This window comes from Pipistrellus hanaki (assembly GCF_964339955.1).
Source record: "Pipistrellus hanaki genome assembly, chromosome: 11".
NCBI lineage: Eukaryota > Metazoa > Chordata > Mammalia > Chiroptera > Vespertilionidae > Pipistrellus > Pipistrellus hanaki.
The window spans coordinates 54,404,344-54,420,451 of NC_140513.1; the positions used below are offsets into that span (position 1 = coordinate 54,404,344).

The following is a 16,108-nucleotide window of genomic DNA, read 5'->3' on the forward strand; positions in this document are numbered from 1 at the left end:
TTTTTTCATATATCAAAACTCACATATTTTTTAAAGGTCATATCCCTGTGAGTTAACAAGTCAGTAGCTTTTTTGTCATATTTTATTTTGAGGAAAGTAAAAATTTTGATTGCCAAATATTGGTGTTCATATTTCAAAGATTTAAAAAAAAGAGAGAGAGTGTGTGTGTCATTTTGCCAGGAGGTGGCAGGGGAATGTAAGTTTGTGCCTTAATAGGAGACAATCAGTAATTTTGTATCAAATTCTGTGCTTTTAAGACCGTGCTTTGTTTCTCTCTAGTGGATGACACTGTGGTTGCCATCCCCTATGGAAGCAGACATATTCACCTTACCTTAAAAGGACCAGATCACTTGTGTAAGTAAACTTTATTGTTTTCCTTTGGGGATTGGGAATTTTAGGCATTATTATTTATTTTTTGTTCCCAGAATAGATTAAAATACAGAAGTACAAATCTTTCCACTTTATCATAATATGATATTTTGAATGCTTCTGTTTATCTTTTGGTTGCCTAATTAGATAGCAAAAAACTCTCTGGTAATCATCTCAAACCACAGTCATCCTGAAAAATACAAAATAGATGCTCCCATAGTTTGTTCTTGAGGTAAGCAGATGTTTATACTTTTGTGAATATTATTTCTCATTTTCTGCCTTCTTTACTTCCAATAAATTCTTATCTTTTTCTTACCTTGCCTGTTGGTGTTTTTTCTTCTTCTTTCCTTCTTTCTCTTTTTTATTCTTCCTTTTCTTGTATTTCATTACTGTATCAATTCAGAGGAGCATAGAAACCCCAAACAGCCTTAACTCTGTGGCATTTAAAGAAAACCATTTTGGGTAATTAAGCACCCCATGTATTAAAGACAATATAAGGCCTTAATATCTTGAAGATACAATTGGATTCAGGATTGCTAATGGGGTGATCATGTATTATACAAACTTCTGGTGGGACCAAAGATCAAATAGTAGCATGGCCCCAGTGTTTGTACAGGAATTAACCTTTACACATGCCATGTCTTCTCTTTTTTTCTTTTCCTTTCTTTTAATATCATTTAGTGCTGCTTAGATGCAGACCTCTAAGTTACAAACAGAAAATGATGGGCTGTGAATCAGGGAACAGAAAGAAGCAGATATGCTAGTGTTTTCTGCAAAATTCAATTCCCCTGGAAGATTTCACTTCAGTTGATCCCTCAGGCATTTCTGATCTCCACTTCAATTGTTCCCTGGTTCCTACAAAGTCATCTATCATTTTCTACTTTTTCTCCCCACCCACACATATGCCTAAGAAACCAATTTAGGTAGCAAGCACTGTCTTTTGGCAATTGGATTATGGCTGAAATCATTCCAGAAAGACAAACAAGATGAAGACAAATTGGAGCCTGTGAAAGTTCAGATAGCCTACTATAGTCTTTCTAAAAATAAAAATAAGTACATTTTATGGGAGAGGCGGGATTTGAAGGGTCATGTGAAGTAAAGGTACAGTTCAGGCAAAGCCAAAAGATGCTGATAAGACACCTTATATGGGTCCAAGTTCTTTCCCTTGCCCTGAACAGCCCCCAAAAATATAGTGTTCACATGTCAAAGGATGATATATATGTGTTCACATTACCATTTAAATGATTTGTTTTTCCCTTTGAGAGCTGGACAGAGGTAACTGCTGGTGAAACAATCCCACTCAAAAACAGTATTTTTCTGAGCAAGGATAGGCAAGAATTAAACATCAGACCAAGACCATCACCAACCTGGGGACTAACTCCTCACTGTGGAAGAAAGAATCCAAAGGAATATAGTCATAAGAGGAAAATATATTTTTATAAATGTATTAGCCTCCCAAATTCCCTAATTATGTGATCACTAAGAAGCTGATGAATTGGCCCTTGCTCTAGCTGTCCCAAGGATTTGGTGGATAAAAATTGCAAATGATATTTATGGATGATGAAAAGCAAAATGGAATCTTCATTATCCCTTCCCCACCCTGCAGTCGGTATACTATTGATAACATATATATAACTAATGAAGTTTTTGCTTTGTTTTGTATTTGGAATATAATTCAAAATGAATATGTGAGTAAACGATGCCCTATTTCTCTTGCAACCCTTTGCCTTTCACTCCCAGCAGCTGCTCCAATATGAGATCAACCTTAAAAATGTGGGGCCAAACTAGAACAAGACTAGGCAGTCTGGTCCAGCCAGCTCATCTTTCATCAGAGCACCTTGAGAAGGTTACTAGGAGGCCTGGTGATAAAATTGAACCAGATGCTCACATTAGGCTTAGAACTCCCAAGATTCTTCCAAAACTAAATGAACTTACATCCTGGAGATATCTCCATAAATGCATGTAAACACATGTAAGGCAGCTGGGAGAATGAAGGCTAGAGGAAGGAGATGCAGTGCTATTACTCTCCTCTGATGACAACTGTGGTTCCCACACTCACGTATTTTGTTGGGTGCCTTATGTTCTTCTGTGAGGGCCTCTTCATGCTGAGATAGGGGAGGGCAACCTGACCTACTCCCAGAAACTTCACCTGAGGGTCATGGGCATTTAATTGGGCACCAACATTTCCCCCTATTGGTATTCCTTGTAGTACAGAACTTGACTTAAACAACATCTAGAAGAACTTAGTAGAAATACTTTAGGCACTTTAGTATATCCAGGCAGCTTCAAATTATGCTTAACCACAGAACCCCAATCTGTAAAACTTTCAAGAGAGGAATCGGTCTGGTAGAATGTAGGGTAGAAGACCTAGAGCTTCACTCAGGCTCCCCATCTTTCTTCTAAAGAACCTCTGCCCAAACCAAGGCTTCTTGTTAGATTTAGCCTATCTACGTTCGCTTATGCAGCGGGCAGTTACTCCAAATCCCTCTCAATCCTGTAAGAACTTCCCCTGCTCTGAAATACATGTCCTAATTACCATCTTCCCCAGCAGGCTTTGATTTCCTACAACAAAACATGATTCACAGACTTGGTCATTGGCCAGATTCAGGTTGGAATGTTCCAGGAATCAAGAAGTTCTTCTTTCTGGCCTAAGCTCTTACGAAATATCATATATAGTACACAATACTAACCGAAGTACCAAGAAGGATTTTAAAAAGAAAGAGAAATACAAAGGGCAGTTAGTTCCCTCTCCTTAAGTCACTAGGCTTTCTTCATTTTTAACGATAGCACACATAAAATAAATAACCAGAAAGTATATAAGTAAATACAAGGTAATTCGTGAATATAAAGTCACACAGGTAATGCAGGAACTCAGTGAGGCACCCTGGATCTCATAGAGTAAAAACAAAAGTGGTAGGGTATTCTAGGCTGAGGGCCATGGATACTGAAATCAATGAGTATGCATGGGAGATGGATTAGTAAAAGGAATAGGGTTGTGATAAGGTAGAGTGCCCAAATGAGGTCATCCAGGGAATCAAAGATTGTTTTGGAGGGAGACTTGGATGTTTGGATAATGAGTTTTAAAGTAATTTATTTGCAGCACAAACTCCTATGTGATCCAAGGTGCCTATATATTTTGTTTATATTGTAATTGTAATTGTGTCAGTCATCTAAAGAATGATACTTCCCCCTCATCTAGCTCTAGGCTCTGTTCCATGGAAAGTACTTGCATGTGGTCTGCTGCAGTGCTGGGAACATCTTTCTCTTCTCTTCATGTGTTTGATTCTGTAGATCTGGAAACCAAGACCCTCCAGGGGGCTAAAGGTGAAAACAGCCTCAGCTCTCCAGGCATCTTTCTTGTGGACAATTCTAGTGTGGAATTCCAGAAATATCCAGGCAAAGAGAACCTGAGTATCGCTGGACCGCTCACCGCAGATTTCATTGTCAAGGTAAGCCCATTTAGGTATCTTGCTTTCAAGCCCCCTCCAAACTGATAATATTTACAATCTCCTGAAGAGAGAGACTTTAGGCTTTGACAGAGATTTGGAAGGCCAATTATCCAAGAGATGTTTAATTCAACAGTGTTGAGCTACATCCTGGACTTTATAAGAACATATGATTTTTTTTTTAAGAAAACCGTGTGTGTGTGTGTGTGTGTGTGTGTGTATGTGTGTGTGTGTGTGCGTGTTTAATTTAATAAAAAGACCCCACTCACAAAGCCAACACATCATTAGTTGGAGGATGTAAACTGTTTTTGAAACAAGTTAAAATACAGTCACTGACTCATATAAGGTGCCCTTAGTCAAAGAGAGAGACAAACTAATGATCCATAGACTTGGTCATGCTTCCTTCCAATTGCAAGTTCTGTTTTCCCTTGTACTGGCAAGAAGACTAAGTTGTTTCCTTCTATCAGAGCTTCCCTACTCTTCCAGGTAATATAAAACACATTGCTGGAAGCAACATACACATTCTGTAAGAAAAATGTACACACTGGAAGAACATTTGGGAATCACAATAAAATAAAACATATTTTTTCCTTCAGTAGGTCAGAAGGACCTGAAGGATTTCAGCTGTAAAGCTGTAAAACTTGTAATGTGTCCAGGACTCCATAAATTTTTCATCATGGGACCTGGAGCCAGAGGACATTTGATTTAAGCTAAGGCTTCGTGACCCCAGGGCAGCTGAAAGTAAGAATGCATATAGGAAAATGTGATAGGCAGGGAGGTTGGATGGAAGAAGGGTTCCAGAGTACTGTGCTCTCTCCATCTGCATGGTAGCTTTCTTAAATCCAGTCCACCTGCCAGCCACATGAACTTGAGCAAGAAGCTATAAACCATAAGAGATAGCTCACAATAGAAACGATGCTGTAAGTAGTTAAACAAGCGAATACAGGCATGCTTCAGAGATATTGCAGTTTTGGATCCAGACAACTGCAATAAAGTAAGTATCACAATAAAGTCATAATCCTTTCACTGATGGAGGGTCTTGCCTTCCATTTATAAAAAAACAAAAAACAAAAACGCAACACCTGTGAAGCATAATAAAGTGAAGCGCAATAGGACAAGGTATTCCCATACAGTAAAAAATGGAGAGATATCTTTATATTTTGAAGATCTTAGAATACTGTTGAATAAACCATTTATACGAATTTCCCTGGAGGCATTGAAGAGTTAATATACATACTGAAAATATAGACTATGATTCAAGTAATGGTCACATTTGAATAGTTCACGGCATTGTTGAACGCATTTCGTATGTCCAGCTGCCTTCTGCACATCACCACTTGGATGTCCAACAGAGACAATGAGCTCAATGTGTCCAAAACTGGACCCGTCTATCCCAAATCCTGCTCGAGCTTCTTGATTTCGTATCTTAAGAAATAATACAATGTTTTCCCAGCCCACTCGGAAAACTTTAATTCACATGAATTTCCCCATCTCCTAGACCCCTCATTACACATTACACTTTGTCAGCTCTACCTCTATATCATTCTTTACAACTATTCTTTCTTCTCCTCCTTTAGTCCTTTGAATTTCTCACCTGAAGTAATGTCATTGCCTCTGAATTAGTTTCCAAGCCTCTGATTTATTACCCATGTTGCCTTCAGAGTGAGTTTTCTAAAACCAGAACCCCTCTCTTCATAACGCTCCATGTTCCTCACCACCATCCCCATTGCTTTGGGGTTAAATGCAGACCCATAGCATGTGTAACTCTCAATAATCTGGGTTCATCTACCCTTCCAAGTTCACCTTTGAGTTTTGCTCTTCACTTTCAACCAACTGAAAGGCTCACAGGTCCCCAAATCTTGCAATCCCATAACTGATTACCTTTGCTTAATGCTGTTCCCTCTGTCTAAATGCTATTATCTTTTCTTTTTTCATTCACTTCACTAACTTATAACTGTTCTTCAGTATTTTCTCCAACCAGAAGCATTCTGTGATACAACCCAACATTCCTGTTTACATTACATCTTCCTACTTTGTATTCCTTGAGGGCCAGGGAATAAATTATATGTCTTCATATCTCCATAAGAAAACACAACAAACCCTACCAAGAGTTGGGTGAATAAAAGATTTTAGCCACAAGGCAGTTGCTGAAGTGGGACAGATGCTGACATCTTCATGTTACCTACAAGGAAACTGAGCTTTAGGGAAGTTGAGGGATGTAACTAAGCTCACCCTGATGGCAAACCACAATAAAAAATAACCTCTTTTCTTCTGGCCCAGAACCCTTTTCAGTATTCTCTGTTGTTTCTAAGACTATATTTTTTTTCTTCTACATGTAAATACACATATTTAAGGGGGAAAATGGACTTTAAAGCAGTCTTGATATTTTCCTAGATGCCTACAATCTGTAAATGTGTTCATTTAGAAACAAACTAAGCCAGTGGTTGGCAAACTCATTAGTCAACAGAGCCAAATAGATATCTACAGTACAAAGATTGAAATTTCTTTTGAGAGCTAAATGTTTTAAACTTAAACTTCTTCTAATGCCACTCTTCAAAATAGACTTGTCCAGGCTGTGGTGTTTTGTGGAAGAGCCACACTCAAGGGGCCAAAGAACCAAATATGGCTCTTGAGCCTCACTTTGCCAACCATAGAACTAAGCTATCATTTCAGTGATTTTTCCATATATATCCTATTTGCAATTGAGTTTCGGTTGCAACTGAGAGAAAATTTAGGTTTTATTAGAAAATATCAGGATCAAATAAATGTCAAGTTATTCTAAAATAGATTATGTAATTTTTAAAATCAGCTTATTTAAACTTGAAAATGAGTGATATAATTTAAGAAGATATAGAGAAAAGAAGAAAATTTACTTTTTTTTCCCCAGTGATTCATAATAAAGAAACTTTTCTTCCCTAATTTTCCTCTAGGAATAGCTGAAAATAAAAGGTTGCCATTTGATTTTTATCATTTTTCATTATTTAGGTGCTTAAAAATTATACACATAATTTGTCATTCATCCTCAGTATCATTCAAAGTGCAGTCTCTTTTGCACTATATATTAATTTAAGCAATGACTTCCTTTTTGAATGAGATACATAGGAATCAAAATGGAAATGATTGTCAACAGCTTTATGGAAACTTATTGCCAAAACACAAATTTTGTTTATAAAAAGAAGAAAAAAAACATTTTTTTGCATGGAAGGGAAATTTTCTCACAGTGAGAATCATCATGGATTGCCATTGGTTCCAAAGTTATAGTTTGAAGTCTTTTTTAAAGGTTAAAACCAGACTGAATTATCACCTTGCTTCCTAGGGAAGCATATCTTCCAAAAATTTAAACCTTATGCATTGGCTGTACAACATTTTGGCAATGCTCGTGTAGAGAGGTACAAAAGATATGCTTTCTAGAGTTTGGTATAGTCTCCTACTCATTGGATACATAGCCTCAGTCTGTTATTTGACCTTCTTGAGCCTATTTACTCATTTGAAAAATGGTAATAAAATACTCCCCATAGTCTTTGTGAGGAATTGAATCAGATAGTGTGTATAATAGCAGATAGATCCAAATTACTGCCTTTCCATCTTTTTGAAATGTTTTAACTTCTGATACAACTTGCCCCAATAGTCTGTATACTCAGAAAGCTGCCTTTCTGAATATGGTCAATTTACAAATAACTGGTATACTCAGGAACAACTTGGCAGGTGTAGCTATTAAGACACATGGATGTGAGAGCAGACTGGCTGTGACAGTAATTGTCAGGGACAATTGACTATTGGCTGGATGGCTGCCTGTTTTAATATCCCCTTCCTCCTACCATGCCATTTGCATCCTTTCTCAAGCTGCAGACTCAACAGAAGATAATGACTTTCCCAGATACTAGATGGTCTTTTTCAGTTATGGTTTATCCTTTACTAGAGGCCAGATGCACGAATTTGTTTGGGGAGAGGGGGGGGGTGGAGAGGGGCAGCGGGGTATCCAGCCAGCCCATCCTGATCAGCCCTGATCAGGCAGGCTAGTCGGGGGAGGGGGCACGGGAGGTTGGCCAGCTGGCCTACCCGCTGGTCGAGCTCCTGGTGGAGGGGACAATTTGCATATTAGCCTTTTATTATATATGATTCGAATTTCCAACTTAGTTCAACTTGTACAAGAAACCTAGTTATATTTATTCATGTCAGTGTGTGCTCATTTTTAAAATTTAAGAATAAATCCATATTAGATAGATAAAAAAAAAGAGACTGATGAGAGTGCCCAAGCCACCAAAAGGGCAGAAATACACAGCAGAACAGTAAACAATAAGTGCACTTAGAGCTAAGAACACTGACTCACAGTTCATGCATTGATAACTAAAGACCAGTTACTTTCTACAGAGGATAATTTACTAAATGCATTACATTTTTATAGGTGGAGAATTTGGGATAAGAAGATTGACTTCATTCTAATTGCAGCCCAAGAAGCTTGTTTGAGTAGTCTAGGAACTAGAAATACCATGGTTTCCATTTGGAGTATTAGAGATAATGCCTTCATATTTCTTTCTGGACATCCTTGAGCATAACCCTGTACATAATTCCACACCCAGATGTATTATCAGCCCTTTCCCAGGTTATAATGTCATTTGAGAGATAACACACTGGATAGGAAATGTTGAAATAGTGATGCATATAATGAAGTACTAAACTAAAATGGACAGAATAAAAGCTGTAGTTACTTGCTACAGGCTAATGTGATTAAGGAAGCCTTTGTAGTCAACATTATACCCATTATTCCCAGAGAGGCATCTCTGGTCTGCTGCCTTACTCAAGGACTGTGGGCCGCCAATCCATAACTGACATCTCTCATGCAACCTTGATCCAATATTGAGGACTGGAAATGTAGGAGGATTAGAGAACTCTATAAGAAGTGGAAACGTAAAGTTGGAAGCTAATAATTTTTTATCATTATTTTTACTGAGTAATCCCTAATCTTAGTATTTCCAGTTGTTGAAGTTGTCAGGTATTTCCAACAATGGAACGATTGAATTTATATTTCACTCCAAATGCTAATAATAATTAGCCTTTTTGCAAGCCCTTTCCACTCTGCCATATTACTGTATTATCAAAGGACAGTGGGGAGTACTGTTGGGTAAGGGTTGTGCTATAACAGTACTACTTCTTCTTGTGAACTTTAGCAACATTTTATCAACATACATTTTGTCAACAAGAAATGATCAATAACATCTTCAATAAAACTGGTCGATATACACATATAATGATAATTATTCTAAGAATTTACCACAGAGAGAATCTGAAACAATCATGATCATTATGTAATTCGTTTATTTGTTCACTCATGCATTCATTTGTTCAGCAATTGGTTGGTTGCTTAATATGTGCCAAGCGTTGTAGATGATGCTGAAGAAAGAGTGCTGAGCAAGATAAATGGCACCTGCCTGCATGGCATTTATAGCATATGGAGGAGAAAGGCAATGAAATAACAATTGCGTCGATATCAAGTGCTTGTAAGCATTTAAGTGATATAAGGAAGATCTTGTTGCATATTTAGAAAGCCCAGAAAAGCATTTTAAAGTATTTTTACAGTTCCCTGAGGATTCACTATCACCATTAACCAACAGAACAGTCCAAAATTGAACATAATAGACTGAAACATTTAAAAGATAGAGTTACCTATTTTCCATTTTATTCCCTTCTTAGCTGACGTAGTGATGTGTTTCTACCACTTTCAAGCACAGCCTGGTCATGATACCCCTGGCTGCCCTGAGACTAGTGTGGCCAAGTTGAATGCCATTGTGGGTTCCAGCTCAGAGGCTCATGGGAACAGGCCTGCCCACGGCTCCCTTTTGTCCTCCTCTCCTCAGGCCAGAACAACAATTCAACTGCAGCCAAGGTGGGTGGGGGGACTCCTGAATGCCAGCCCCCCTACTCATCTGTCCGGAGGAAAAGTTTTCCTACAACATCATAGAAAGAAAGGAGCCTAGTTGAGGCACATTCCAAGGCTCACAGCTAACCCTCCTCCCAAATGAGAAGCAAGAGGTGTGGCATTTCACAGTGCTTCATCTGGGAGAGCCTTTGTGTATCTGATGTCTTTCATTTATTTGAAATTGCTCCTAATTCTTTTGATTTTACATACACTTAAAGCTCAACTGCTACCCACATGCCATTTGTACTTCCCTGCAGCTCTATTATGACAGTGCAATCAGTCGCTATGGCAAGTGTCCAGTTTTGTCTCCTTTACTTTCAGTGTGAGAAGTCATTAAATTGAATTAGAAACACCGAATCATTGTAATTATCGGAAGAAAAGCATGGTTCAGAACATTCTTTTTGCTTATTAACTTAAGGAGGTCAAAATTACACATGCCAGATGTATTTAGCTCCTTTAAACGAAATTCTAATGTGTCTCACTGAAGCGTTCATACTAAGACCTGAGTTTTAAGGATTTAGGGTTTATGACGCTTCAGGGCAGATGATAACAGTGATCCGAGCAGCCCAGAAATAATAAAACCAAAAAGGAACACAGTGGTTCATCTCTGTAAGCAACAATTAGGCCATCAAACTAAGACATCAGGTTAGCCCCTTCTTTTTATTTGAAACATGTTTTCCTGCTTTAAAATGAAAAAGTAAGAAGATACTGAGAAGAGAGGTATAAGAATACTGCTAAAGATGAATACCTGTATCTTCACAGCACTAACAAAGATGGCGTGATTCCATGAGAAGAATGGCAGCTTTAGGACCAGGCACACCTGAATCCAAATCCCAGCTTGGTTTTTTTCCTAGCTGGGTAGCCTTGACAAAGATACTTAATCTCTCTGTGCCTCCTTTCTCTCATTGTGATGCTAATGTGGAAGATAATGCAGGAGGAGTTTTAAGTCCTACCTGGTACAGGACACATAAATAAAACAGTGTCCTGCACCGGGTAGGACTGTAGTACTGATTGCCTTGGGAATTGTACCAATTCAATGACAGAGCAGAGAGAAGCAGGAATGTTATCAATGTAAATAAACAAAATACCCATCTAGGGGTGGAACCTCTTCCCCATTTCTTCCTGTTCCTGTTCTCCTCTGGCATCCTAGGTGTTCAATCCAGTTATCAATCTCTTCTCAAATGTGGACATACAGTCTCAGCATTTGTTGTCATTACACTTCGTGCTTTCATTGAATTCATTAAGGACAGTATTCTTTCTAAGCTGCTTTTTCCCCCTTCAACATGATGTTTAGTAACCCTCTCTCTTGACGCCAGATCGCCTTGACACCATGACATCAAAGTGTCCAGGTATTTTGATGCTTTATTCCACTAATCTTGATTCCCCAACCCACCCCCTACTTACTCAGTACTCAGATTAATCTCTAGCATCACAAAAGGGACCCCTGCAAAACAATTCATTTCTCAGGATCTAAACAGATTTTCTGGCCTTTTTATTTTTCATGGAGCTTTTGTTCAAATCAGAGCCTTCTTCTAATAGCTTTCCAGCATGATAACCGCACATCCCCAGAGAGCTGTAGGCTTTTGTGAGCTTAAAAAATAAAAATAAAACTTTCCAAAGAATGTGATTAATACTGCATCCCTAAGCAAGCAATTAAATATCCTGTATTTGACACACTGGACTGAAAAATATTCATCTGTAGGCCATGCTCCCCATTTTTGAAAGACATCGTATTGCTTCAGCTGTTTTTGCTTTAAAGTAGGGAATCGTATCGCTGTTTATTCTAATCAGGAAAGACCTGGATGCACCATGGGTCAGAATCCCAGCATGACATGAGATAAATGATAGCTTTTCTCTCTTTCTTCTTTCTCCTTTCCAGCTCTTCCAGATTTTCTGAGGAACATTCCCAAATTCTCATCCAAACTCCAAACACCCATCTGGGGGTCAGGACCTATTCCCTGTTTCTTCAGTGTTCTTGTTACCCTAGATGTTTAATCCAGTTGTTAAATTCAGTAGCAGAAGAATAAGGCTCTTTTTTAGAAATCTGAAGGCCGAATCTATCCACATATCTGAGTTACAAGGTAGTAAGCCTTGAAAACATTGACAAAGACTTTGGCCACAAGATTCACCTGATGACACTCATCATTCCTGTAATGGAGTTGGAGTAAGAGGTGATTCTCTCAGTTGTCCATAGAACTTCTTTTACTATAAAAACCAGTCCAAGCCTTGCCCTCTAAGTGTTGTATCATATGTCATTCTGTCTTCACCAAATCAAGGCACCATTCCTGTTTGGTACCTTTTTCTTCTCTTTCAGTGTGAGTATGTTCTCTCAACCTTATACTTTTAAGAACCATTAAGGAATGATTGCCTCATATCCTTTCTTTAAAAAAAAAGGGGGGGGGGAGGGGGAAGTTGTCATTTCCATAAGCACATATTTTATTTGATGTATTTGCTTTCAATTCTGTAAGTTGGTGTTTTTCAAAGTTTGGTTCTTGGACTATGCTACATTCGAATTGCCTGGATCTCTGGGCTTGAGCCCAGGAATTCGCATTTTAGCAAACTTCCAATTGGTAACTTTGCACATTAGAATATATAAATCACCAAGTTGTCAGGAAACTCCATGTATGTCTCTGAGCTACTCAGTACTTTGACTCTTATTTTTCTTAACCAAAGAAGTATCTTTCTGTCTTTCTTTTTTTTTGCAGCAAATGACATTTAAAATTTTCTTAGAACAAATTGTCTTTTTGTGATCTTACATTTTAAAATTCACATAATTTTACCCATTATACCTGAGAGGATGGAAATAAAAGAGAGTGAGGGACTAAGTAGCTTTGGATAAGATCCTAGGGCACTTACAAGGGAACTGGGAAAGTGATGATTGACAGTGGGTATATGCAAGAAGCATTCGTTGGTTAAATGGTAAGACGGGCAATATGGCTGTTGCCACTTCTCTCCCAACACAGCCTTTACACAGCCTAAGGCCATCAGCACTCCCACACTTCCTTGTTCAGAGTGGCAAGGGACCCAGAAAGCACCTGCCTGTCACACTAGCACCTCTACATTGCTGTTGTCTCCCACAGATCCACAACTCGGGGCCTGCTAACAGCACAGTCCAGTTCACCTTCTACCAGCCCATCATCCACCGATGGAGGGAGACGGATTTCTTTCCTTGCTCAGCAACCTGTGGAGGAGGTAACAGTGTTGTTCATCTAGCCTAGAATCCACTGGCGTCTAAGAGGGAAGACTTGGCTATTGGAAGAGTAGAATCCCTTCAGCAAAGAAGAAATGTAGTTCTGTGGGGTCAGATCCTTTCTTCTGAAAGGGGCCAAATCCTGAAGCCCTCCCACAGGGCAGATGCTCTAGTTTCTGTCTATGGAGTCCCATTAGAGGAAACGCTCTTCACTCCTTTCCTTGAATCCATGGAAGGCCAGCGCAGGAAGTGTCAGAACTTTGCATCAGTGTGGTCTGAAGGCGATTCTTTTCATTTGAGGAAAAACTATTCATCTGGTTGGAGTGAACTTATTTATTCAGGAGTCAAGTGAAGAGTATTCATGTGGCCTATTTGATAGCATGATGTGTCCAAAAAGAGATTAATTTAATTAAAGGTAGTAGTCTATTGGGGGAGGGGGGGAGAGGTAATCACTGTACTGCAGACTTTGGCTCAATTATTTTTTATTTTATTTTATTATTTATTTATTTATTTATTTATTTATTTATTTTAATATATTTTATTGATTTTTTTACAGAGAGGAAAAGAGAGAGGGATAGAGAGTTAGAAACATCGATGAGAGAGAATCATCGATCAGCTGCCTCTTGCACACCCCCTACTAGGGATGTGCCCGCAACCAAGGTACATGCCCTTGATTGGAATCGAACCCGGGACCTTTCAGTCCACAGGCCGACGCTCTATCCACTGAGCCAAACCGGTTTTAGTGGCTCAGTTATTTTTTAGCTCTACCCCATAATCTGTGCAGTAAAAGGAATGTCACTGCCTTATCTATATACATAAAAGCCTAATATGCTAAGTGCCCAACTGAGTGGTTGACCAATTGGTTGCTAAGACATGCACTGACCACCAGGGGTCAGATGCTCCAACTGGTAGTTTACCTTGCTACTAGGTGAGATGGGGCCGGACACGCCCTGGAGCTCTCCTATTGTCCCTCCTGCAGTCCCTCCCTGGCTACTGGCCCCAATTGGCCCTGATTGGCCCCAATTGCAGGTGGAGGGACCCCACCCATGCATAAATTCATGCACTGGGCTTCTAGTTTATTCATAAAAACACATCTCTTTTGAAAAGTCAACAAATGAATGTCTGTCTTTGCCCCATCACATCTATAGTGTGGAGCATTTTGTGCCACTGGAAAAGGTTTTTCTGCTCTTCATAATTATACGGGTTACATAATAATTTCTTTGAATTATTTTATAGTTGATTTAGCCATATCCCTTTAGAAGAACATTTAATTCATTTAAAATTCTTTATTATAATGTGATGGATAACTTGATACCCACGTATTTTTTTCTCCTTTGAAATTATTTCCTTGAAATAAATTCTCCAGAGTGTGTTTCAGAATTTTTGTGGCCATTGGCATGTATTACCAAAATTCTTTCCAGAATATCTTAGTTCCATTTCTGACTGAGCCAGCCATTTGTGGATTATCACTTTATAAGCTTTGGTAATGTAATGGATGTAAAATTGAATATATATATTCCTTTAAAAATGAGGACATCAAATACATTCTGGCCCTAGCTTCATGGAAGCCTTTTAATTGGTTGGCTTTAAGTAACTAATCCACAGAGGTATTACTAGATTATTTTGACAAGAGAAAAGAAGGATGGTACCTCAAAATGAAGACAAATGACTATCCATTAATTTTTGTAAAACAGTTAACATACATAATTTATCTTTGTCTCTGTTATCTACGTCTACATAATGTGAACAAATCGCTGAATGTGAGGTTCCGTAGAGCAAAGTTAGATTTTAGTTTAAAAGCAATTAACCAAAAAATACATAAAAGTACTTTTAACTTGATTATTAAAGAACTATTCTCTCAACATCTTAAGCATTTTAATAAAATAGTCTTTGCAGTTGCTCTATATGCCCTGAATAGAAAATTACTTGGTTTAAAAAATAACTGCCGATTTTGTTGATGTTTCATGGGGAATATGGCATTTTGATTCACCTGTTAATGACTAACATAGAGAGTGGTTTCAAGTAAAGAAATCACAGGGGGGGAAAAATTCTTTTTAAATTAAACCGGGTTTTTAGAGAAGTAGCAATTCAATAATACGCCCACTTTGTGTTTCACATACAGCTGCTTTTGGAGTAACCTTGACAGTGGCTCCCTATATGAGTCAATTAATGTTAGACTCATGTCTCCTCCAGCCCTTTGGCCTATTTTCTTCACATCTAAGTGAAGAAGTAGAACCATCAGTGGTTTTCAAATGTTTTGAGCTATCAAAGCCTTCTACAAAAAAAGAAATCTTACTTGGAAGTAAAAGGAATACATACTGCTCAGAGCTAAGATGTGAGGAATATAGAAACCAGCCTTCATAGACCACAGTTTTAAAATTACTTAAGAAATGATCTCTAAATTGCCTTTTATGTTTCTGGCTCCAGATTCAACTGGTTAATCATTGTGCTAAGGGTAAAGAATTGCTATTCTGCCTAAACCGGTTTGGCTCAGTGGTAGAGTGTCGGTCTGCGGACTGAAAGGTCCCAGGTTCGATTCCGGTCAAGTGCGTGTACATTGGTTGTGGGCACATCCCCGGTAGGGGGTGTGCAAGAGGCAACTGGTAGATGCTTCTCTCTCATCGACGTTTCTAGCTCTCTATCCCTCTCCCTTCCTCTCTGTAAAAAATCAATAAAATATATTTTTAAAAAAAGAAAAAAAGAATTGCTATTCCAAAAACCTTCTGAAACTTTAGAAAATACAATTATCTGACCATTTTGGTCATTTATTTAATTTTTTATCTAAACTTCCATTTCATATATTCTAAAAAGTTTCACAGCAACATTTTATGCTGACAAATTATAATTTTTAAAAATCATAACCTCAGATTTATAAGTTGTTTTTGCTTGTACCCACACCTTACTATGTGATAAAGTCTGTACTTGAGTAGAAATTATTTTTTGAAAAATTATAAAATTATTATCTTGTCATAAACTTATCAACTTTTTAGTATAATATAATTGACTACTAGAGATATATTTACTTGAATAAAATAAAATTTTGCTCTTTGATTTTTCTTATAAAACAAAAGATTAAATGGAACATGTGCTTTTACCCATTAACTCAAAGTCCTTTTCATCTTTACAGTAAAATTGTTAAAAGATCTTTTTTTAGGTCTTAAATGAACAATTAATTTTTGTGGGTGG

The 16,108-nt window shown here is 38.1% G+C and overlaps 1 protein-coding gene across 1 annotated transcript in view; it reads left to right on the plus strand.

The window, feature by feature from the left end:
- Window positions 1-16,108, plus strand: part of ADAMTSL1 (ADAMTS like 1) — a 385,178-nt gene that overhangs the window by 143,183 nt on the left and 225,887 nt on the right. Inside the window, exons 6-8 of the mRNA XM_084898074.1 lie at window positions 280-354; window positions 3,661-3,818; window positions 12,813-12,924. Of these exons, the coding sequence (XP_084754200.1) occupies window positions 280-354; window positions 3,661-3,818; window positions 12,813-12,924 (345 nt within the window). The remainder of the gene's footprint in view (window positions 1-279; window positions 355-3,660; window positions 3,819-12,812; window positions 12,925-16,108) is intronic.